Here is a 25,564-nt window from a genome sequence, read left to right as displayed (position 1 = left end):
CAGGTAGACTTTTCTCACTTAGCTGGGAGAAATGGCCTATTTACTGGCAGGAGGCATCATCATAAAGCCAAATCTGGTCAACTGTCATAGCTGGGACAAAGCAGGTATAGAGTCAGATGGAAATGGATAGCTCCATACAGAGTTATGGATGCACATACTATGTTCATACATCCTGTGCTGCTCTGACAGAATATTACAGACTGACTAGGTAATTTATAAAGAACACACAAGAATTGTTTTCCTCACAGGTCTGTAGGCTGTGAGTCCAAGGTCATAGTGCTGGCAGACTTGGTCTCTGCCTTTAGGATGGCATTTGTTTCTGTGTCCTTGGTGAGTAGAAGTGCAGCAAGCCCTTTTAATAGTGGCCTCGATTGATTCATGAGGCTGGAGCCCTCATGACCTTGACACTTCACAAAAGAACCTTCCTCCAAATACTTTTCCTTTGGGAATTAAGTTTCCCACCTGCAAAGTTTTGGGGGACACATTAAGAGAGTAGCAAATATATTGTGAGTACTTGGATATGTGTGTGTGTGTTTGCATATATAATATTCCTTACTTATGCACCGGGCTGCTTCCCAAGACCTCCAGTGGGTACCTGCATTTGGAGATAGTACTGAACCCTAAGGGACCAATGGGCAGGTAGTATATACAGCATGGACACATTGGACAAAGCGATGATTTGCCTCTGGGTAGGACAGAGTAGGGCTGCCTGGTACTTTATCACATTATTTAGAACAGCATACAGTTTAAAGGTTACTAATTATTTATTTCTGAATTTTTCCATTTAATATTTTCAAACTATAGCTGACTATAGGTAATTGAAACCAGAGAAAGTGAAATCGTGGACGGGGACACTATTTTATACATGAAAGGGTCTTGGTACTGTAGGAGTGAGAAGTCTTACTGTCTCAGATCTGGAAGCTAGACTGTGCCCTTAGCTGAAGCAAAAAGACTCAAGTCTGAGAATAGCAACTCTGAGGGACGCATAGCAAGGAGATACAGAGGAGATGATTAAAAAATCATCTATTAGAAAGTGTTAATTTGAAATACATAAAATTGCTGAGAGTTGACTGGCTTTGACTTATAAATATGACAATTTCATTTTATCCAAGAAGTTATGGAAGAAGGAAGGATTGGGAACTATAAATTGAGTACAATGCTTTGCGAATGTTTATCCCTTTGATAGAAGTAGTTTCAAGGGACAATCCTGAGACTTACCTAGCCTGTGGCGAAGAAAATGAACAAATGTTAGGGTCTGCACGTGTCCATCTGCATTCTTGCTTCGTTCAAACTGTTTCTCAGAGATTGCTCTTTTGAGAAGCTTTCATATACTTTTTTTTTTTTTTTTTGACAGGCAGAGTGGGTAGTGAGAGAGAGAGAGAAAGGTCTTTCTTTTTGCCGCTGGTTCACCCTCCAATGGCCGCTGCGGCCGGCGCATCGTGCTGATCCAAAGCCAGGAGCCAGGTGCTTCTCCTGGTCTCCCATGCGGGTGCAGGGCCCAAGGACTTGGGCCATCCTCCACTGCCTTCCTGGGCCATAGCAGAGAGCTGGCCTGGAAGAAGGGCAACCGGGATAGAATCTGGTGCCCCGACCGGGACTAGAACCCGGTGTACCGGCGCCGCAAGGTGGAGGATTAGCCTGCTAAGCCACGGCGCCGGCCAACTTTCATGTACTTTTAAACCCTTTGTTTATATACTCTCGTCACATCCAGTAAAAGCTATTGACTTCTCTCCCTAGGAAAATGAAAATATGAGTACATTACAAAATCAGAAATCATGAACTCCCCTGAGGTTTAAGTCAGGAACCCCCCCCCCCCCTTTCACCTAAGGAATTGTGATAAAATCCTCTCAAGTACTGATCCAACTCATCTAAAACCCCAGGTGAGAGTTATGGCCTTTAGAGGATTCTGGATAACAGAGAAAGAGCTGTTGGGTGAGGGCTAATACTGCCACCTTCAGAGAAATGGCAGTTGTACTAATCTTATGATCTATACATCATGATATTTATATACAGTTTGGAACCTGATACATAGAGCAAGATACAAAGAATTTGGGACAGTGAGGCATTCCTTCACACTTATTTCTTATATATATTGTTTCCTAAAATGAAATTTAAATAATCAAATTATTTGCTTGCTGATATTTAGACCTAGCTCAATTAATTATAATAGAGAACATCAGTAATAGCGAGTGTTAAATTCTGTGCTCACTCATTAAATCTACCAGGCAGGTGGGTATTAAGAAATTGGCAGAGCATATCTAAGGGCTTTGTTTAGGTTCTAAGCCCTAGGTGCAGATTGGAACCTCTTAGGGGTTATGTAAAATGTAACAATAACAGGACAGACTTGAAGCCAACCAAATCATGATCTTGGCAAATGGGGATTAGATACTGATACCTTTGAAAATTATGCCAAGAAGTTTGCGCGTGTTGGGTTGGCACTCACTCAGAGTCAACATAGATGCTTATGTGTGTAAGATGAAGGAGGGCAAGATGGAAGCAAATCCTGGGTGGGTAGGCCAAAGGACTGATGGAGAAATGTCTAGCAAGCAAGCAGATTGTATTTCAGTTCTTACAAGGGAGTCCAGTATACCAACACAAAGTCCTAGGTATAAGGGTCTCAAGATATGGGATGGTTATCTCATCTGGCACAACATTTCTAAAACTGGAACAAAAAATGTTGAATTATAGAGAGTAGCACTTAGGGCGAGAAAAAGCCCATTCTGTTGAAGAGGTTATGTACTCATTTTGTTCATATACCTACTGTTATAAAAGGGTAAACGGTGAAAATTCTCACTCCTCCGTTTCCAGTTTTGTAATTTCTCTCCTTTGAAGGCAGTTTTATATGTGCAATAGTTAGTTCATGTATAAGGAATGTCTTTTATATGTTGTTATTCCAATGATACTGTGTGAATGCTGTGCTCACTATTCTGGATTTTTTTTTTCTTTGACTGAGTCATACATCCCAAAGAACTGCGTATGTTTTAACAAGTGCTACATTTAAATGCTGTGGGCCCAAACACTCATCCTTTGTTGAGGGCACATGATATATATAGCAGGAACTCAACAAATGCTATTGTTAGTTTCATGACTATCCCGAAATAAATAAGCAAACACTTGGCGGCACCTGTCTACTGAAATGAAATTCAGCACCTTTGCCAAAACGATGCTGCTCTCTTCACTTTAGAACTGGAGTTAGAAATATGCCTTGGGCAACGTTCTCAAAAGTTGTGCTCAGAAGGAGACTAGATGTACTCTAATCCTGCTACACAAGAAGCAGCAAAAACTGCAGTTGACTCAAAAATTCTTATGTCAAAATCTGTAAAAACCACAAGTGGCATTGACCTCAAGCCTTGGATAAACTGAATCACAGGATTAATGTTAAAACGAAAGAAATTTTTGCTCAAGGATTTAGCTCATGTTTTTTTTTTTTTTCTTTTTCTTGTGCTATGTGCTTTATTTCACTTCTTTCTTGCATTGAAAACATTAGTAAACACAGGAGAAAGATTGAGACATTACCGAACTTTTCCAATTTGTATACCTTTGATTTTTTTTTTCTTGCCTAATAGCTCTGGCTAAAGTTTTCAGAACTGTGTTGAATAGTATTGGTGAGAATTGGAATCCTTGTCTCATTCTGAATTTTGGTGGAAGGCTTCCAGCTTTCCCCATTCACTATGAGGCTGGCTGTGGGTTTGTTACATAGATTGCCATGATTGTGGTGAGGTATGTTCCTTCTGTACTCAATTTGATTAAGGATTTTATCAAGCAGAGATGTTGTATTTATGAAATGCTTTCTTTGCATCTATTGAGATAATCATATAGTTTTATTATTTAGTTCATTAGTGTGATGTGTCATAGTTATTGATTCCCATATGTTGAGCCACCTCTGCATCCCTGGGATAAGTCCCAGTTGTTTGGGGTGGAGAATCTTTTTGCTTTGTTGTTGGATTTGGTTAGCTAGTATTTTATTGAGGATTTTTGCATGTATGCTTGTCAGGGATATTGCTCTATAATTCTCTTTCTTTGTTGTATCTTTTTCTCATTTCAGAATTAATGTGATGCTGGCTGCATAAAAGGATATTGGGAAGATTCCTTCCTTTTAAATTGTTTTAAATAGTTTAAGAAGAATTGGGGTTGGTTTTTCTTTAAAGTTTGGTAGAATTTATTGAAGCTGTATGGTCCTGGGCTTTTCTTTGTTGGGAAGATCTTTATTACTGATTCAATCTCTGTGTCGGTTATTGTTCTATGTAGATTTTCAAAAAAAAAAAAAATACAAAAGGTCAGTGAAATGAAGAGCTTTTTTTTTTTTTTAAATAAATAAGATTGATAAATCATTGGCCCAAGTAACTAAAAGCAAAAGTTGGGGGAGGGGAGAAGACTCAAGTTGATAAAATCAGAAATGAAAGTAGAGGTGTTATAACTGATGCTGCAGTATGAAAAGAATAGATAAGAATTATTACAAACAGCAAGAGAGATTCCACTATGGCAGAATAGGGAGGGAACTTACTGCTCTAGTCTAAGAGAAGATAGTTTAAAAAGAGGGAAGAGTGCAATTTCAGGGGAGAGTTAGGGAGAAAAATGCACGGGAAACTCCATACAAGTGAGAGGGACACTGCAGCTCTACAAGGAGGATGTACATGTGTACAATTTATATGCTAATAAATTGGAAAATCCAGAAGAAATGTATAAATTTGTGGACAGATACAATTGCCTAAAATTGAGGTGCATTAGCACTTTTAAGTCTTAAAGAAATTATTTAAGATACAGTAATTTTTCTTTGTTTATCCTAACCTCAACCGAAGTAGCTTCCATATAGTAGCATTCTAGGTACCTTTATTTAAAAACACAATAGGATTTGTTAGAGGTGTGAATGGATTGAAGAATTCTTGGGATATGGCTGCACTGGTATTGATCTTATGGTAACTTATAATTGCTGCAGTTTTTGATTTGTTTCATTGTCTTACTCATTTCCAACTTTGCATAAATATCAATTAACAATGTTGTATATTATTTTGAGTTTTTTAGTTCACCAGAATTATTACTTATTTGTGTCTTTGCCACTGGATAAGTATATGATGTCATTGTAAGCAAAACGTGTACTGCATTTGGGAATACCTCACTGGATTGTTTTTGATTCAGAGCAGTTCCTTGGAGTGAGACAGTTAACTGTAAAGGTCACTGCTCAGGAATCACTAGTGATGTCTGATGTTTCTCTCTTCTCAAATGTTTTGAGAATTACTGTTGCCATTTTAATAGTGACAAATGTGTGTTAATGTTAGGATAACAACCATGTTTCTCATTTAGTCTGCTTCTCAAAACAATATATTTGATCTATTGCCAAATAGGAGACCGTTTTATGCTTTTAATTTGAATGTGATATATATTTCCAATCTTTTATTTTTCAAAGCCTGAAAAAGCTGCTGTTTGCAAGCTTTTAGGATGTTGAAATGGAGCAAACAGCCTCTCTTCTGCTTGGACACTTGTTTTATTTATGGTAGGAAATATTTTTAGAAAATATTTTAGGAAATAATTTTAGAAATAATTTTCTTTAGGAAATAATTTTTAAGGAACATTTTAAGGGAAGATTTGTTGAGAACCTGATTATATTAATATCACTGTGTTAACTGTTTAAGTATTGAACTGTCAATGAAATATGAGGCATTTTTACCCAGTGACATTTTAAATGAATCTCATTGTAGGGGAAGCCTGTGGGAACACCAGATGCTGGTGCTTATTTCCGTGTGCTTGCAGAGCATGGAGTGGCTGCCTTGTTTACAGCACCAACCGCAATTAGAGCCATCCGTCAACAGGACCCTGGGGCGGCCTTGGGGAAGCAGTACTCTCTGACGAGGTAAAGTCGGAAACACAGGGCACATTACATGAAAACTGCAATCCGAGGGAATCACTGAACATTACATTTTGTCTGGTACTGCATGACCTCCATGGGAAGGGCCAAAAGATTCTGAATGTTTTTAAGAATGACCTCCAGAAACACCTTTGAAATAGTTGGAATTTAATCATTACTGAAAACATCTCGAAATACCACATCATGTTTATTTCAATTCAAATCTTATCAAATATTTCTTTTATTTAGCTACCCTGATCATATTTTCCTTAAGAATTTAAATACTTATTATGATTTAATAAGTCGCAAATATGTATGTGTGTGTATGTGTTTGTGTGTGTGAAAAACATCTAACTGTCTTGAAGGAGGGATAGAGGGAAATATTTGAGTTATTGTCCCCATCCAAAATGAGAAAATTATAGTCCAAGTTACATTTGTTGAAAGACTGAATTGTTTTACTTTTATAATATTTTGCTCTGAATAGTCCAGATATTTTTGTACTGGTTTATTGACATCCATTTTAATTTAATGATATGTATATTCAAGATAATTATAGTAATTTCTGCCTTCAAGGCAGTTTCCAACATCAGTTGTCATTGAACTCTTTGAAATAGGTTGCTATCATAAACTAAAAGTGGAGGTTTTGTAGTTTCAAGTCAAAGTAGGCTTGAATTAAGGCAGTTTGGGTTTATGTTGAATGCCAGTGTTTGAATTTTATGTTGTTATGACTCAAAGGATTTAAAGTACATGTCATTACTTGCATATGTAAGTAAGACAGCTTCAATTTAGGCAGGAGTAATAGTTTTATTTGTTTATTTTTTTGAAAAAGCTCAGAAATCACAATCTGTGTTTACATAAAGTTGTATTTATAATATAAAAACACTCTAATTAAAAGGGTGTTCATAAAGGAATATTTCTTTATATTTTTAAAGGTTTATTTATTTGAAAGAGCTACAGAAAGAGATAGAGACACAAAGAGAGAAAGAGGGAAAGAGAGAGGTCTTCCATCCGCTGATTCACTCCCCAAATGCCTGCAATGGCCGGAGCTGAGTGGATCCAAAGCCAGGAGCTTCCTCCGAATCTCCCACATGGGTGCAGGGAACCAAGAACTTGAGCCACTTTTTGCTGCCTTCTTAGGTGTACCAGGAAGGAGCTGGATTGGAGGTGGAGCATCAGGGGTTCAAACCAACACCCACTTGTGATGCCAGCACTGCAGGCTGGGACCTTCACCCTGTGCACCACAGCACTGAATCCTGCATTATATTTTATTTGTCCCCTTTTTGCTCCTTCATTTACTATTTTTTTTAAACATTTATTTATTTGCAAGGCAGAGTTAGAGGCAGAGGCAGAGAGAGAGAGAGGGGTCTTCCATCCACTGGTTCACTCCTCAGATGGCCGCAAAAGCAGGAACTACAGCGATCTGAAGCCATGAGCCAGGAGCTTCTATGCTTCTCTCACACAGTATTATGGGCCCAGGAATTGGATCAGCTTCTACTGCTTTCCCAGGCCATACCAGAGAGCTGGATCTGAATTAGAGCAGCCATGACTTGAACTGGTGCCCGTATGAGATGCTGGCACTGCAGGCAGCGGCTCTACCTGCTATGCCAGGGCGCCGACCCCCTTTCATTTACTGTGTTTCAACTAAATTTCCTTTATTTCAGCTCAGAGTATAGAAAAATGGATTTGATGCACGTGTCTTATGGTAAATATAGTCTCCACTTCTTAAGTTAATTTTAGGGGCTTTGAGAGCAATGATTGCAATTCTTGCAGTGTCTAATTGTAGACAAATTCACACTGATTGCAGGGCATGAAGTGGTGGGACATGGGAAAGAGGACTCAGCCTTGCATTCCCTTAGTCTTCATTTCCTATAAGTACATTTAAAAAATGTTTGTTTATTTATTTGAAAGTTAGAGAAAGAAAAAGAGAAAGAAAGCAGGAGGGAGATCTTCCTTCTGCTAGTTCACTCCCTGGATGTATGGCTACAATGACTAAGGCCGGACCAGGCAGAAGCCAGGAGCTGGGAGCTTCTTCCAGGTCTCCCACATGGATGGCAGAGGCCCAAACACTTGGACCATCTGTTGCTGCTTTTCCCAGGCCATTAGCATGTAGCTAGATCAAAAGCTGGGAAATGAACTGGCACCCTTATGGGATGCCGATGTCAGACAGTGGCTTTACCTGCTAAGCTTCAATGCCAGACCATGTATATGGCTTTTAAATATATCTTCCACACAATACCCAATGTTCACTAAATCATCACTTTTCAAGCAACTATATATAGACATGGAATGTGAGATTTTAGTGTAAGTGAACTTGTGAGAAGTTCCCTTGATCATGCCCCTTTCTATATAGGCACTAAGTTATTCACAATGATGGGCATATCTGTTTTAACTGATATTTAGGTTTTCAGACTGTACAAACCCACTCAGCATATCCTATTAATTACTATTGATAGAAGCCAGCGCTGTGGCGCAGCAGGTTAACGCCCTGTCCTGAAGCGCTGGCATCCCATATAGGTGCCGGTTCTGGTCCCAGCTGTACCTCTTCTGAGCCAGCTCTCTACTATGGCCTGGGATAGCAGTACAAGATGGCCCAAGTCCCTGGGCCTCTGCACCCATGTGGGAGACCTGGAAGAAGCTCCTGGCTTCTGATCGGCACAACTCAAGCCATTGCGGCCATCTGGAGAGTGAACCAGCAGATGGAAGACCTACCTCTCTCTCTGTCTCTACCTCTCTCTGTAACTCTGTCTTTAAAAAAAAAAAAGAAAGATATTACTGTTGATAGATTCAAATAACTATTAATAAATACTATTGCATTTTTCTATTTCAAACTTGCATACTTTTTAATTAAAAAAAATTTAAGGTGAACATGTTTCATGTTTCATAAATGTAAATTTAAGAGCATAGTGATATTTCCCACCCTGCCTCCCTCCTGCCTATGCTCCCACACTTCCTCCTCCTTCCTTTGTTATTTCCTCTTAATTTTTACAATGACGTGTTTTTAGTTTACTTTATACTCATAAGATTAACCCTACACAATGTAAATTGTTCAACAAATAGTAAGAAGACAAAAACTGTTCTTCAGTTGTCTACCAAGGGCTGTAAACAATCATTGAATCTCAAAATACCAATTTCACTCCATACATTTCAGTTTTATGGTACTCAGTTACCACAGATCAGGGAAAACATGTGGTGTTAGTCTTTTTGGGTCTGGCTTATTTCAGTAAGTATGATGGTTTCCAGTTGCATACATTTTATTCTAAAAGATAGAATTTCACTCTTTTTTATGAGGGAGTAGTATTCCATACTATTTATCTATCTATCTATCTGTCTCTCTCTCTCTCTGTCTATATATATATATATATATATCCAGTGCATATATGTATGTGTGTATATATATATGCCTGGATAAAGAAATTCTGGAATTACATACATAATATTATATATATAATATATAATAGCATATAATACATAATAATGTATATTATTCCAGAATTTCTTTTTTTTTAACTCTTATTTAATAAATATAAATGTCCAAAGAACAGCTTTTGGATTATGGTGGCTCTTTCCCCCCCATAACTTCCTTCCTACCCGCAATCCTCCCATCTCCTGCTCCCTCTCCAATTCCATTCACATCAAGATTCATTTTCAATTATCTTTATATACAGAAGATTGATTTAGTATATATTAAGTAAAAATTTCAATAATTTGTACCCACACAGAAACACAAAGTGTAAAGTACTGTTTGAGTACTAGTTATAGTCCAGAATTTCTTTTTTTCTTTTTTTTTTTTTACAGGCAGAGTGGACAGTGAGAGAGAGAAATAGAGAGAAAGGTCTTCCTTTTTGCCATTGGTTCACCCTCCAATGGCCGCTGCGTTAGGCGCGCTGCTGCCGGCGCACTGCGCTGATCCGATGGAAGGAGCCAGGTGCTTCTCCTGGTCTCCTATGGGGTGCAGGGCCCAAGCACTTGGACCATCCTCCACTGCACTCCCGGGCCACAGCAGAGAGCTGGCCTGGAAGAGGGGCAACCAAGACAGAATCCGGTGCCCCGACCGGGACTAGAACCCGGTGTGCCGGTGCCGCAAGGCGGAGGATTAGCCTATTGAGCTGCGGCGCCGGCCCAGAATTTCTTTAACCAGACATTAGATGGTGGACATCTGGGTTGATTCCATATCTTCGATGTTGTGATTTGAGTTGCAAGAAACACAGATAACTCCTTTTTTAAAGATTTATTTTATTTATTTCAAAGAGTTACAGAAAGAGGTAGACACACACAAACACACACAACACACACACACACATACAGAAAGGTCTTCCATCCACTGGTTGACTCCATAAATGGCTGTAACGGCCAGAGTTGAGCAAATCTGAAGCCAGGACCAAGGAGCTTCTTCTAAGTCTCCCACATGAGTGCAGGGGCCAAAGGTTTTGGGCCATCTTCTGCTTTCCAGGCCATAGCAGAGAGCTGGATAAGAAGTGGAGCAGCTGGGTCCCGAACTGGCGCCCATATGGGATGCTGGTGCTGCAGGCTTGAGCTTTAACCCTCTGCACTACAATGCTGGCCCCTCAGATAACTCTTTTATATGCTGACTTCATTTCCCTTGGATAAACTCTCAGGAGTAGGATTGCTGGATCCTACGGTATATCTTTTTTCAGCTTTCTGAGGAATCACCATACTGTATTTCACCATGGCTGTTCTAGTTTACATTTTCACTAATAGCGGATTAAGTTACCTTTTTCCCCACTTCCTCATCAGCATTTACTGATTGTTGATTTCTTTAAGAGTCATTCCAACTGGGGTGAGGTGAAACATCATTGTGGTTTTGATTTGTGTTTGCCTGATGGTTAGTGATCCTGAGTGTTTTTCCATGTGTCTGGTGGCCATTTGAATTTCTTCTTTTGAAAAAGGCTTAAGTACTTTGTCCATTTGCAACTGGATTGTTTGTCTTGTTGTTTTTGAGTTCCTTGAGCTCTTATAGATTCTGGATATTAATCCTTTTTCAGTTGCATAGTTTGTAGATATTTTCTTCTATTCTGTCGATTGTCTCTTTACTTTGCTAAATGTTTCCTTTGCAGTGCAGAAGCTTCTAAGCTTGATGTAATCCCATTTGTCTCTTTCTGCTTTGATTGCTTGTGCTTCTGGGATATTTTTGAGAAGTTGTTGCCTAAGCCAGTGTCTTGCAGAGTCTCACCAATGTTCTCTAGTAATTTTATGTCGGCTTGTAAATTTAGATCCTTGATCCACTTTGAATTGATTTTTGTATGAGATATAAGGTAGGGGTTTAGTTTCATGCTTCTGCACATGGAAATCCAATTTTTCCAGCACCATTTTTTGAAGGCAGTGTCCTTACTCCAGGGATTGATTATAGCTCCATTATCAAAGATTAGTTGCTTATAGATGTGTGGATTGCTTTCTGGAGTTTTTACTGTTCCAATGGTCTACATGTCTACTTTTGTGCCAGTACCAGGCTGTCATGATTACAACTGCCCTGTAGTATTTATAGAAATCTAGTACTGTGGTGCCTCTGGTTTTGTTTTGCTGTATAAAATTGCTATAGCCCTTTGGTGCCTTTTGTGTTCATATAAATTTTTGCATCATTTTTTTCTCTGTATCTGAGAAGATTGTATATATCCAGAAACCTACCAATTTCTTCTACTAGATTTTTCAATTTGTTGACAGCACTTCATGGTAATTCCTGATGCTTGTTTTTATTTCTGTGGTATCCATTGTAACATCTCCTTTTTCATCTCTGATTTTGTTAATTTTGGTCTTTCTTTTTTTTTTTTAACAATTTTGTTTATTTTTTTTTCCAAAAACCAGCTCTTCATATTACTGATCTTTTGTATTGTTTATTGGTTTCAATTTTGTATATCTTCTAATTTTAATTATTTCTTTCCTCCTATTTTTGGTTTGGTTTGCTGTTTTCTACTTCCTTGATATGCACTGATAGCTCATTTACTTGATGCCTTTCCAATTTCTTCATGTATGTACCAGTTGCTATAAACTTCCACCTTAACACTGCTTGGCTGTGTCTCATAAGTTTTGATGTTGTATTGTCATCTTCATTCATTTCCTGGAATTTTTTTATTTCCCTTTTTGTTTTTTCTGTGACCCACTGTTCATTCCATAGTGTGTGGTTCAGTCTTCATGTGTTTGCATATTTTCTAGAGATTCTTGAGTTTTTAATTTCCAGCTTCCTTCCATTATGGTCAGAAAAGATGAATGGTATGATTTCAGTGTATTTGAATTAAGTGAGACTTGATTTATGGCCTATCGTATGGTCTATGCTAGAGAAAGTTCCATGCACTGATGAACAAAATGCATATTCTGTAACTGTGGGATGAAAGGTTCTATAGAGATTGGGTCCACTTAGTGCAGTGGCACTGGTTCTTTGTCATCTTCTTTAGCCATAAAGCAGGAATTGGATCTTGTAACTGTTAGTGGCAACTCATATTGCCTGTAAGTCAGACACAGTGGGCTGGAGTCCAAACACAACCTGTAAGGGGATAAAACAGAAACAAACCCTCTGTCCCAGGTTATGAGTGGTTTAGGGGCTTTTCAATTAAGATAGGGTGCTGCTTATAATAACTAACAGCCAGGTTATTCAAGAGCTGGATGGAAAGTCTTTTGTGCTTAGGTTTCACAATATGGGGAGGTAGAATTGAACTTTGAAAAATAAGTTAAATGAGTAAGAGTCAATAAAAGAATGGCGATTGTCTGATTAATCTCTCCAGAGGTGTTTCCCCCTTTCTTTTAATTGTTTTTGAAGAAGGGTTTTAAACATAAGATGGGCCTATTCAACAATGGCTTGACTTGTGGGATTCTGGGGAATGCCATGAGTAAGTTTAATAACCCACAGTTGACACAAACGATTGAGTGCAGAAGAGGTTAGGTGGGCCAGTACCAGTCTCTAATTGAATAAGTTTGTCAATGACAGCCATAATTTTTCCTTTGGAGAAATAATACACATACATACACACACATATATATTTTCTTTGTGCCACATTACAAATTTAAACACTTTAAGAAAAAAGAGGTAGGGGGCACAGGTAACAAATCTTATATTATGGTTAGTGCTTTACTTACCTGATAAAGTAAAACTAATGTAAATGATTTATACCATCCTCCTTCCCCAAATGGGTTTTTATAAATGTATGTCCGGGCCTGATTCATTAAAAAAAATTGACACAATGACATAGCAAGTAGATTCTCCCTTAAGCAGGGTTGCCCAAATATAACCTGAATGGGTATCAATAACAATATGTAATTAACAAGGATTTTAATAAAGGACACTGAATTATGTCCATTTGCCAAAGCTCCTTGGCATGATGGCCACTAGGGTTGACAGCAACATTACAAAAATAATAAGGGGTTTGAGCACATTGGGAACAACTAGAGATATTGGCAAGAGCATGAGGAAGAGGAATTTTAAACTGTTTATGGAGAGATTTAGCTGATTGATGAAGAAGAAATTCATGACTCTGAATAGGATCAGTAAATAGGGCACCAACATGTAAAGCTTCATCCCAACACCTCTGTTGCCTTCTGAAAGAAAACCTGGTAAAGAGGTGTGACTATGAATATGAGTAACATATAAAGCAGTTGGCATTGTCATAGCAGAGACTGTAAAGAAAACTAAGTAAATTAAAATCAATTGCAATGTATGGAAAAAATAACAGAAGAGAAATTGTTATTATTACCTTGTTGGTTTTTTTTTTTTTTTTTTTTTTTTTTTTTGTCTCACATGGAAGAAAAATTTCTAAGCTGATAAGGTAAAGAGAAAAGGGAAATTTAAGCATTTAAAAGCAAGATTTCTCAGAGTCAAAGATCTCCAGCCAGAATGGCATGGAAGGGGGCAGTAAGAGGAGCAAAGCCCAAAAGACTCCGTGGCACTGATGTTTTAAAGTACAGTTTCTGAAGTACAATTTTAAAGGAAAAAAACTTGGCAGATTGGCATTCAGTTACCAGCTGGGGACAAAAGCCATCAAAAGACCTGATTTACTCTTATCTGGCTTGTTCTTGAACTAGGGGCTCCACTGTGAGTAATCTTTCTCTAGGAAGGGGCCATTGTTTAACCCATACTGGCTCCCCAGGCAGCCCTGTGTGGGGATGTGTTGATTTGGTGGTGGCTCCTATCACATGAATAGTAGCTTGAATTTGTTGTAATAAATCTCAACCCCAAATAGGAAAGGGAATAAGAAGAATATAAGGGCAAATCTGATGAGCAACGAGGTTGGCCTCCAGGATCATAACAACCAAAACATTTTTTATCAGGACCCTTAAAAGTGGTGGACAACAGATTGGTTTTGAAGTTTCAGGTTTTATCATCAACAGGCTTTAACACATCTTTTCCATCTTGATTAGCATTTTTAAAGGCCAATTGTTGCAGCAAAACCTGAGCTTTCTACTTGTCCGCCCAGTAACTTTGTAATTTATCAATGAAAGAAATATAATTTTCAGTAGGCCCCTGTTTTACTGTGGTGAAAGAGGTGGATGGATCACAGGCATCAGGTATCTTTTTCCAGGCTTTTAAAGCCATATTAGAAATTTGAGTATTTGGTTGAGTATTTGGTTTGAGTATTTGGTTGAGTATTTGAGTATCCTTAGGAGATGATTAACTTGTTGATTTGGATTAGTAAAAGCTCCTTCTCCAAATAATTGATCTGCTGTAATAGGTATATTATGAGTCAAATTATCCATGGCTTTGGCATGAGCAAGATCTTGATACTCTTGTGCTCACACCATATACTGTGCTGTAGTTACAAGCACCTTTATTAAAATTTGCCAGTCCCAGGGCACCATCTCATAACTTCCTCCAGTATTCAATAACAATTCTAGAGTATAAGGACTTTGCATGCCATACTCAGTGAGGCTCTTTTTAACATGCTATAAGGTAGAATGCCTGTCTGGGGCATTCTGTGGTCTTATAATAGGGCAGACATCTGATAAGGGATCGCCTGGCTGTTGGGCTTCTAACAGGCCTGGCAGGGCAGATTGGGCAGGAGGCCCTTCCATGGAAAGAGCAACACTAGGATTAGTTTTTTTCTTCATCAGCAGCCTTGAGAGCTGGGGGACGAGTCTGCTGTTGCTAAGTTGGAATGGTTGGGTGGCTCTCCTGGCCAGGGAGGGCCTGCAACTGATATCGGAAATGACCTGCTAAAACATATACGAAAATGTGACCTCTTAAAGTTCCCCAGAAGCGCCATCTGGGATGCCACATATGTTACCGGAATTTGGGGTGCCATACGATATCACCATATGCTTATTAATAAATCCTCAATATTAATAAGCCCGAGAGGGTTCTTGCCTAATATTTAGAGAAGAATTCTAAATACCAGCATAAATAAACGAGGCAGCATGGTACATTTTAAGCTTTTATTTAGTGCGAAAGATGCATAGGAGAGTGAGAGCTTTATCTAAAAGAGAGGGGTAAATCTGGGTTCATACCGAGCACCAGGAACCAGTCACGTGGAGGAGCATCTAGGCCGGAAGGCCACGTGCCCTGGAGGCACAGGGCTACAGCCAGCCCCCTCCTGGCAAGAGGCCAGGAAACAGAAGAGAAGGGCTGACACACTTCCAAAGGAGAGTGGTTAATTAACCTGATTGGCTGGTGGGCACTCAGGTATGGCCAGGTAGGGGAATGAGGCCACATGGGGCATGGCGAAGGGAGTGGTGAAGGCATGGTCTTCTGGGTCACAAACCTAATTGATTGTAGCCTGTATGCATGCCTACTTCACAACGGGCTCACAACCTGCTGATTGCGTCCCAACAGCAATACTGTGCCCGAAGAGCCTGTGGTTTCTGATGTATTTTTCTCCTATTTTTTTCCTCATCCTTCACCTTCAAGATACCCTCGTCAGGATACCAAGGGCAATAGCTGTCTATTTCCTGAAATAATTGCCCAACGATGCCCTATGCTTTTGTTGTGCCCAGGAGAAAGAATTTGTTATGTTAATTACTCACCGGGATCTCAAAGAGATGAATGATGCCTCTGTAACCCTTACTGGGCTTGGTAAGCCATCCCTTGCATTCTGAGACAAGTTCACAATCCCTGTTGCAGGGGGCCGTTGTGGGGTTTTTCAATTGAGGAGACAGGACCATGGGAGCGTCCATTCTGAGAGCGCGCCACTGGATAGCCATGTGCTCCCACTTTTATCTAGAGGGTACCAGCAAGTCTACAAGCCAAAAGGCATGTTGGCAAAGTTATGCATCAACTTAAGGATTTGGAAAATGGAATTTGGTCTGGTGGTCTAAGATAGAGACTAGAGCTGTGTTGTAAATCTTCAGAGACAGGCCCGTTTAGGTGCTCAAGCAAATTTACAAATTCCCAAAAATATTCCAGTACCATTAGCCCCCTGCTGCTCCTGCTGCCACATTCCTTTGGGGGTAGGTGTGCCCATCCCCTGCCTATTTGAGTGTGAGCAGAAACTGCAGCTGAGCCTCTAAGTTCAGGGGGGTGTGCCCCCTGGAGAGGCACTTAAGCAGCATCTCTACAAGTGATGACTTGGCCGTGCTAGTTTTCAATAAATGTTCCTATTGTTTGTGTTAGCTTTCGTTTGTACTTTTTTTGGGAGATTTTCTGCCTAATCATTCTCTGGTAATGATGATGATCTTTTTGTGTTTCTGTGTGTAACACATCTTAAGCATCATTTGTAAAGCTGGATGAGTGGTGGCAAATTCTTTCAGCTGCTGTTTGTTATGGAAGCTCTTTATTTCAATTTCATTCATAACTGAGAGCTTTGCACAGTTCAGTGTTGTGGGTTGACAGTTTTTTCTCTGAAGACTTGGAGTATATCTCTCCATTCTCTCCTAGTCTGTTGGGTTTCTGATGAGAAAGCAGCTGTGAGTCTGACGGGCAGTCCTCTGACCGTAATCTGGCATCTCTCTCATGCCCATTGTAGAATATTTTTGTTTGTTTTACTGTTGGAAGTTTGGCTATGATACGTTGTGAAGAACTTTTTGGTCAGGTCTATAAGGAGTTCTCTGTACCTTGTGTACTTGGACATCCCTTTTTTTCTCCAAATTAGGGAAATTCTCTAATTATTTCACTGAATAGGCCTTTTAATCCATTCTCTCTTTGTACACCTTCAGGAACTTCTAAAACCCATGTGTTGGGTCATTTGATAGTATCCCATAAATCTTGAACATTGTTTTTAATTTTTCTAATTTCTTTTTTTAGTCTGTTGTATTTTCATTTATTTGTCTTCTAGCTCAGATCTCTCTCTCTTTTTTTTTTTTAATTTATTTGACATGAAGCCAGGAGCCAGGAGCGAGGTGCTTCCTGCCAGTCTCCCATGAGTGTGCAGGGGCCCAAGCACTTGGGCTATCTTCCACTGCCCTCCCAGGCCACAGCAGAGAGCTGGATTGGAAGAGGAGCACCTGGGACTAGAACCAGTGCCCATATGGGGTGCTGGCACCGCAGGCAGAGGATTAACCAAATGAGCCACTGTGCTGGCCCCTACCTCAGATCTTTATTCTGCATTACCAAGTCTTTTCCTAAGGTGTTCCACTATATATTTTTTGACCTACTGAATTTGTCATTTCTAATAATTTCACTTGGATTTCTCTTCAACACTCTCAGTCTCATGGGAAAATTTTTCCTCTATCTCACGGATTTCTTCATCTCATGGATTTCTACATCTCATGAAGAAATTTGCTTCTCCTTGCTTCTGCATAATCCTATTCTTTTGTATTCATTTTCAGAATTTCATGAATCTCTTCATCTTCACATTCTAATATTGAAATGTTGTCTTGTTCCGTTGTGGGAGGAGTAATGTTGTCATCCATACTCCTGCTGTTTTCTTGAATTTCTGCATTTATTTTTAGGCATTTATGGAAATACTTGTTGGTTTTTTCATCTGATGGATTTTATCTTTTAACTATGCCTCTGTGGGTTAGTGGAGTGTCTGCTCTTTAGCTGGATACCCAGAGGTGTGTGCTGGGTGTGCTCAGGGAGTTCTGGTCAGTGCTTCAGGGTGGTGCAAGTATCCAAGGTGACACCCAAGCTGGTCATGGTAGAGCTCCTCTGTTGTCAGCAGCGGGGAGGGTATGATCACCTCTGTTGGTGTAATCACACCCTCACCTCCTCTCTTCCGAGGGTTAGCCCACAGTGGGTGCAACACTTACCTCTGCTGCCGTGTGAACCACACAAAGGATCTCTGTGCTCACAGATCCCTCTGTAATGATCCGCACCAGATGATCAGAAATCTGTGAGCCTCTGGCACCATACACAGTGATACCCAGAGAGCTAGCTGCACCTTGCACCCTATCATGCTGTCGCAGAGTTCCCACAGTCACAGTCTCAAGGCTGCCACGGAGTGCAGAGGATCTGGGGAGTGGATTTTTTATGGGCTGCTTCTGGTGTTAGCCCCCAGCAGTCAGGTGATCACTCTGGCTCATCTAGAGTGCTTGGATGTAGTTCTGCAGCTAACGCCCCAACACTCTTGACAACTGTAGGACGTTGGGGATCTGTCCTTTGCCCCACTCATTGCCCTGACTCTGACTGCGATATTAGTAGGAACAGAGTAGAGGCACGCTGTGCAGCTTTTCGCTGCTGGTGTTCTGTGTGGGTTGGGGAGGGGAGGAGAGGAAAATAATGAGGCTTCCCTGCTCAAAGCCTGGCAGTTGCTCAACCCCCGATGAGCTCCCCAGGGTGAAGTATAAGTCAGTGGGTGACTGTGGAATTCCCTCTCAGCTAAAACTGTGAGCAGCGGGATGCACAGTGATGTCTTCGTACCTTCAGGTGCTAAGATGGTGGCTCACAGGCAGCCCCTGGCAGTGCCAAAAACCTGACTGCAACACTGTATCTGTCTTCTCTCCTTTCAGCTCAGAGTCTTTGTTGTTCTTTGTTTGTTTTTGCTTCTTTGCTGAAAATTTCCATCAGTCAGATTACTGGAAATGAAACCCTTCCTTTGTTCTTTTCATATCCCATAGCAGTTTGAGATAGTGTGGCTAGACCCTCTTCAGCCATCTTGGGTCCCCCATACTATCACTATTGATACTGTTACTATTAATAAAGTCAAATAATTACTGATCATATATTATGTGCCAGGCATTAAAACTCAGGGCAGTATAGATTGCAATTGTGGTTAGCCTCATTTTATATGAGTACAGTTTGGACCCGTGAGTTGAACTCCATGTAAAGAAACTGATGTAGACAGTCTGACTGGTGCTCAGGCTCATAACGAAGTGCACAGGTAGACTTTTACTCAAAGGGGGCAAAGAGGAAACTAATCACATCCAGAGATTTTGTCACTCACGAAATTAAATCATCTTGGATTTTTGTATTTTTTATCTATTCAAATAATAAAATCACTAAACTGCCTAGTTGATCCTTACATGAGACCACAGAGTATATTAGAACTAGAAATGACCTCAAAAATCCTATTTTATTAAAAAACAAAACAAGGAGACTCAAATCCAAAAATGGTGAGTTTGGGTTACAGATGGAATAAAGAACAGAACTCGGGGGGGCGGGGGGCGGCAAAAAAAAAAAAAAAAAAAAAGAGAGAACTCAAATCTTCCTATAAAGCTACCTCTAGTATTAAATTTAAATTCAAAATGCTTTATAGTTCCTGAGTTGATCTTCAGTACATGTAATTGGAAGCTGATTTTGTGTGGTGTTTGCTTCTCTTTTTCTTCTGTAGAATGTTTGAAATGTTAAACGTTTCTTTTACAATGTGTTTCATATCTCATTAAAAGATTGTCTAAATATAAATTCACAGATGTGCCAACAATTTCAGTTTCCAAATCACATTTACAAGAGAACTCTGAAATACAAAGCTTACCAGGACAATCCTTTCATTTTCAGACAGTATCACAGGTGACTATAGTTTGGGAAACTAACTTGGAAGTCATCTTGTGCAATCATCTGCTTTCAGATTAAAAAAGGTATTTTTGTTTAAATATTTTAGCAGACATGTACTTATTAATACCATACAGTGTTTTGTTATATGTATGACATTGTATAATGTTCAATCAAGGTAAATACATCTATCTCCTCAAACATTTAATGCTTCTTCATGAAAAACATTGAAAATCCTATCTTCCAGCTCTCTTCATAGAGAAATACACAGCATATGAACATTATCTGTATTCATCCTCTGTGCAGTGGAACCCAACAACTTCTATTCTTTCTCATATGGATGATAAATAACATTACCAGGGTTACAAAGATACTGCAGGAGATGCTGGGACTAGGCAAATAGTGTAGTGAAGACTTGAAATGTGGACTTAATCATTGGGTTCAAATCTGTTATTTGCTAGCTCTGTGACCTTCAGAAAATTGCATCATTTTTCTCTGTTTGTCAAGGCTTTTTTATTGTTGTGTTGTTACCATTTGGAAAATAAGGATAGTGTTAATAAAGAATATAATGAACACCAAAGGGGCATGATCAGTGAGATAGAACTTGAAATAGTTGTTAAATAGACAAAATCTTAGTTGTTATTATCATATCTGGTTTCTAAATCACTGCTTTATTTTAAAAATTATTTATTTATTCAAAAGGCAGAGTTGGAGGGGGGTAGAGAGGGAAGGATGGAGAGAGAGGTCCTCTGCCCTCTGGTTCACTCCCCAAATGGCTGGAGCTGGGCCTATCTGAAGCCAGGAGCCAGGAGCTTCTTCTAGGTCTCCCATATGGGTGCAGGGGCACAGGCACTTGATCCATCTTGTACTGCTTTCCCAGGCCATGGCAGAGAGCTGGATTGCAAGTAGAGCAGCTGGGACTCAAACCGGCGCCCATATGGACGGGGGCACTGCAGGTGGCGACTTTACCCCTTAAGCCACAGCACTGGCCACTCACTGCTTTTTTTTTTTTTTTTGACAGGCAGAGTGGATAGTGAGAGAGAGACAGAGAGACAGAGAGAAAGGTCTTCCTTTTTGCCGTTGGTTCACCCTCCAATGGCCGCTGCGGCCGGCACATCTCGCTGATCCGAAGCCAGGAGCCAGATGCTCCTCCTGGTCTCCCATGCGGGTGCAGGGCCCTCACTACTTTTTTTCATAATGATTTATTTTCCCTTCGTCTTCCAGTTCAGTTATTGTAAAATTAAAAAATTGTGGCCAGCGCCATGGCTCACTAGGTTAATCTTCCACCTGCGGCGCCACCATCCCATATGGGCACTGGGTTCTAGTCCCGGTTGTTCCTCTTCCAGTCCAGCTCTCTGCTGTGGCCCAGGAAGGCAGTGGAGGATGGCCTGAGTGCTTGGGCTCCTGCACCTGCATGGGAGACCTGGAGGAAGCTCTTGGCTCCTGCGTTCGGATCCGCACAGCACCAGCCATTGCAGCTAATTGGGGAGTGAACCATCAGAAGGAAGACCTCTCTGTGTAACTCTTTCAAATAAAAAAAAAAAAATCTTTAATAAAAAAACCCTTCCTCTAAGGTAAAAAAAAAAAAAAAGAAAAACAAGGAATAAATAGCTATGGGTAAGTTTGGGGTACAATTTTTTTTTTTTTTTAAGATTTTACTTTATTTATTTGCAAGGCAAAGTGGTGGAGGAAGAAAGAGTGAGATCTTCCATCCATTGGTTCACTCACCAAATGGCCAAAACGTCCTGTCCTGGCCTGAGCTAGGCCAAAGATTGGGAGCCTGGAATTCCCTCTGGGTCTCCAACATGGGTGACAGGGACCCAGGTACCCATCCTCCTCTCTTGAGAGACCCAGAAGAAGCTCTTGGCTCCTGACTTTGGATCGGCTCAGCTTCGCCATTGCAGTCATTTGGGGAGTGAATCAGCAGATGGAGGACCTCTCTCTGTATCTCTACATCTCATATAAGTAAGTAAATACTAAAAAAAAAAAAAAAAAAGAAAACAGAATCTACATCCCAGAAACTCTCTTCTATTCTTTACTGAACATTATCTCCTCTTTGCTAATACCAAAATGCACCTTATCTGAGCTTGTAACACCATACATTAATTTTGCTTGTCTTGAACCTGGACATAAATGGTATCATACAAAATATATTGTTTGGTTCCTGGCATCTTCAGTTCAGTACTGCTTTGAACTTTATCTGTGAAGTTGCTTTCCAATATGTTTTTTGCATTTTGATTGCTGGTTAACTTTCTCTTCTTAATTTACCTAGCCTTTGGTAATAATGATTCTACTCTGTAATTTGAGCAGATGTTGAATGTTTTTTGATTGTTTCTAACCTCTTGGCTGTTAAGAAAAAGAAAAAAAAACCCACATAATTGCATGCCTGTCTGGTGTATATAAATCCATAATGCTGCTGCACATGTATAACCAATAAGGTAATGCCTATGTCACAGAGTATGTCAAAAAGTTTTTAAAACTTGTTGCATGAATTTACATACCCTTGGGTCTGGTGTTGTAGCAAAGTGGATTAGGTTGTTGCCTAAAATGCTGGAATCCCAAAAGGGCACCGCCGATTCAAGTACTGGCTATTCCAGTTCTTATCCAGCTCCCTGCTAATGGGCATGAGAAAGCAGCAGAAGATGGCTAGGGGCTTGGTCCCTAAATTAATGTAGGAGACTGGGATGAAATTCCTGGCTCCTGGCTTCTGCCTGGACCAGCCCAGGTTGCTACCATTTGGGGAATGAAACAGAGGATAGACTATCTGTCTCTCCTTCTCTCTTTGTAACTCTGCCTTCAAAATGAATAAATCATTTAAAAAAATTTACACACCTCCTAGTAGTTTATGGTTGTTCTTAATTATCCCCACCTTCACCAGCACATGATAATATTGTACTATCATTGATTTTGGTTTCATGGGTATGGTGGCCTCAAAATATTAGTTTGGAAGTATTTTTCTCTTGTTACCTGGAAGAGTGTATGTGAAATTGATTTTATTTAATTGAATTGTTAGTGGCATTTACAAAAAAAGTTTTCTGGCCCTGGAGTTTTCATTATGGGTAAGTTTTAAATTATGAGTTCAATATCTTGTGTTTCATCTTCTTAAATCCATGCCTATGTTTTTCAAACATTCTCATTTATTTATTTATTTTTGACAGGCAGAGTTAGATAGTGACAGAGAGAGAAAGAGAGAAAGGCCTTCTTTTTTCCATTGGTTCACCCCCCAAATGGCCGATACAGCCGGCATGCTGCGCTGATCCGAAGCCAGAAGCCAGGTGCTTCCTCCTGGTCTCCCATGTGGGTGCAGGTCCCAAGGATCTGGGCCATCCTCCACTGCCTTCCTGGGCCACAGCAGAGAGCTGGCCTGGAAGAGGAGCAACTGGGACAGAATCCGGTGCCCCAACTGGGACTAGAACCTGGGGTGCTGCCGCTGCAGGCAGAGGATTAGCCAAGTGAGCCGTGGTGCCGACCACATTCTCATTTATTAATCTTCAGACACTGCTACTGCCTTCTTACACTTGATATTTTTTTTTAACTTTTATTTAATGAATATAAATTTCCAATATACAGCTTATGGATTACAATGGCTTCCCCTTCCCATAATTTCCCTCCCACTCGCAACCCTCCCCTCTCCCGCCCCCTCTCCCTTTCCATTCACATCAAGATTCATTTTCAATTCTATTTATACACAGAAGATCAATTCAGTATAAATACTTCAACAGTTTGCACCCACATAGAAACACAAAGTGGAACATACTGTTTGAGTACTAGTTATAGCATCAAATCAAAACGTACAGTACATTAAGGACAGAGATCCCACATCAGGAGCAAGCGCACAGTGGCTCCTGTTGTTGACCCAACAAACTGACACTCTAGTTTATGGCGCCAGTAACCACCCTAGGCTGTCGTCATGAGTTGCCAAGGCCATGGAAGCCCTCCAAGTTCCCCGATTCCGATCATATTTAGACAAGGTCATAAAAGACAGGTTGAGGATAGTAACCAATGATCCCAAGAGTGGCCTTAACCAGGTCTGAACACTTGATATTTAAATGACACATATATTAGAATTTTATTCACATCAGTTTTATCTACTATACTGCATTTTATACCTTTTCTCTGTTTTTTCTAGTTGGATTTTACTGATTTTCTTCTAACTGGTATTTTGGAAGTCTGATCTCTTAAATTGTGTTTAATCTTTCACTGAATTTATAAGTTTAATTTTTTATACTTTTTAATTAAAAAATTTCAGACTGATATTTATTTAAAAACAATATAAAGGTTTTTTGATGATGTTATGCATATATTTCATGAACACATTCATTAGAGTTATTTGAAATTTCTGCCAATAATGAGAATACATGATTTTTTGTGCTTTTTTTTTTCCTGATGTCTTTTTTCTTTTGTGCATTTGGTCATATAGTTTTGTCTTCCAAAATACTGTTGTTAAAAGAATTATTTGCCCACTTTGAAACTGGATGTTGTTATATTCCCACAGGCTGCATCTCATTTTGGCACACACTGACTGTAAGGGAAAATCACTTAGGTCTGATTAAGGATTTAGCTGAGTTGAAGCCAAACTTCAATATTTGAGAGAACTGGTCTCTTTCCAGTTTATGTGCCTCTTCAGGTGTTTCAAATGAATTCCTGGATGTTTTACAGGATCCTTTTTCCATTGTGGATTTTGAACTATAATTTTTGCTTACCAAGAAACTAGGATGGCTGGAAGTAGCGTTCCTGCACTTGCCAGTCACACACCCATTTTTGTTCAGTTTCTTAGCATTTGAACTAGTCTTTGCCAGTTGGAAACTGTCCCAAAAGGGAAAAGCAGCGAGTGAATGCCCGGCTTGTTCCTGCATATATTTTCCTTTGTGGGCCCTTCATACCTGAGTTTGTCTCACTTCTCTTAGTTTTCTGCTGCTTACAGGAGACATCTTTTTCTCTTGTTGGTTTTTGCCTCAATGATCATGCTTGAGAAAGATATTGATGAGCAAAATGCCAGTCACTCATTACTGAAGGGGCAAATACTTGTGAGATAGGAATACTAGTGCCTACAAATTTCAACAGTGTTTTCTAGTGGGAAGCAAGTACAAGAAAATAGAATGAAAGGAAAATGGCAAAAACAATGGGAATATTGATAGCAACACTTCATGCTGATGTGTCTTGTGAACAAGAAGTTGATGAGGCGTCACTGAAACAATTTATATTTATTTAATATCTGTTGGCATAAGTCAAGAGTAGTTTTCTTCATGTTTAGTAGTTTATGTACCTTGAAAGAAATATTAATTTTAGTTTTATGCCCCCATTTTGCTACCTGAAAATCTTTCATCAAATTTCTATTTGGAGTTTTATCCATTTCTGTGACTTACTCTCTTTCAGACTAAAATTAATTTGAAAACGTCACCATTTTTCTGTTTTCCTTTTGCTTCAGTTTTGCCTCAATTGAGTTTTGAATTGTTGTCAGTTATAGAAGATTTGCCAGCACTGCAGCTCACTGGGCTAATCCTCTGCCTGCAGCGCAGGCACCCCGGGTTCTAGTCCCAGTTGGGGCACCAGTTCTGTCCCGGTTGCTCCTCTTCCAGTCCAGCTCTCTGCTGTGGCCCGGGAAGGCAGTGGAGGATGTCCCAAAGAGCTTGGGCCCTGCACCTGCATGGGAGACCAGGAGGAAGTACCTGGCTCCTGGCTTCAGATCGGCGCAGCGCACCCGCTGTAGCGGCCATTTGGGGGGTGAACCAATGGAAGAAAGACCTTTCTCTCTGTCTCTCTCTCTCACTGTCTAACTCTGCCTGTCAAAAAAAAATTTATATAAAATTGGCGAAAAGTACCTAAATCTTATGCTCACTTATTTTCTCTCCCCCGTTTTTTTTCTATTTTCCATATTGTATATTATCATTTTATTTGTTTTTTTATTTTTGGAGATT

At 39.9% G+C, this 25,564-nt stretch overlaps 1 protein-coding gene across 2 annotated transcripts in view; it reads left to right on the top strand.

Moving 5' to 3' along the window:
* ACSS3 (acyl-CoA synthetase short chain family member 3) overlaps positions 1 to 25,564 on the top strand; it is a 353,512-nt gene that overhangs the window by 258,675 nt on the left and 69,273 nt on the right. For both annotated transcript variants that reach the window (XM_062203158.1, XM_062203157.1), the window contains one exon: positions 5,697 to 5,848. In XM_062203158.1, the coding sequence (XP_062059142.1) occupies positions 5,697 to 5,848 (152 nt within the window). The remainder of the gene's footprint in view (positions 1 to 5,696; positions 5,849 to 25,564) is intronic.

The sequence above is a fragment of the Lepus europaeus genome, chromosome 10 (assembly GCF_033115175.1).
Source record: "Lepus europaeus isolate LE1 chromosome 10, mLepTim1.pri, whole genome shotgun sequence".
In the NCBI taxonomy this organism is placed as follows: Eukaryota; Metazoa; Chordata; class Mammalia; order Lagomorpha; family Leporidae; genus Lepus; species Lepus europaeus.
The sequence above is the reverse complement of the archived record's forward strand: the minus strand, read 5'-3'. Positions and strand labels throughout refer to the sequence as shown.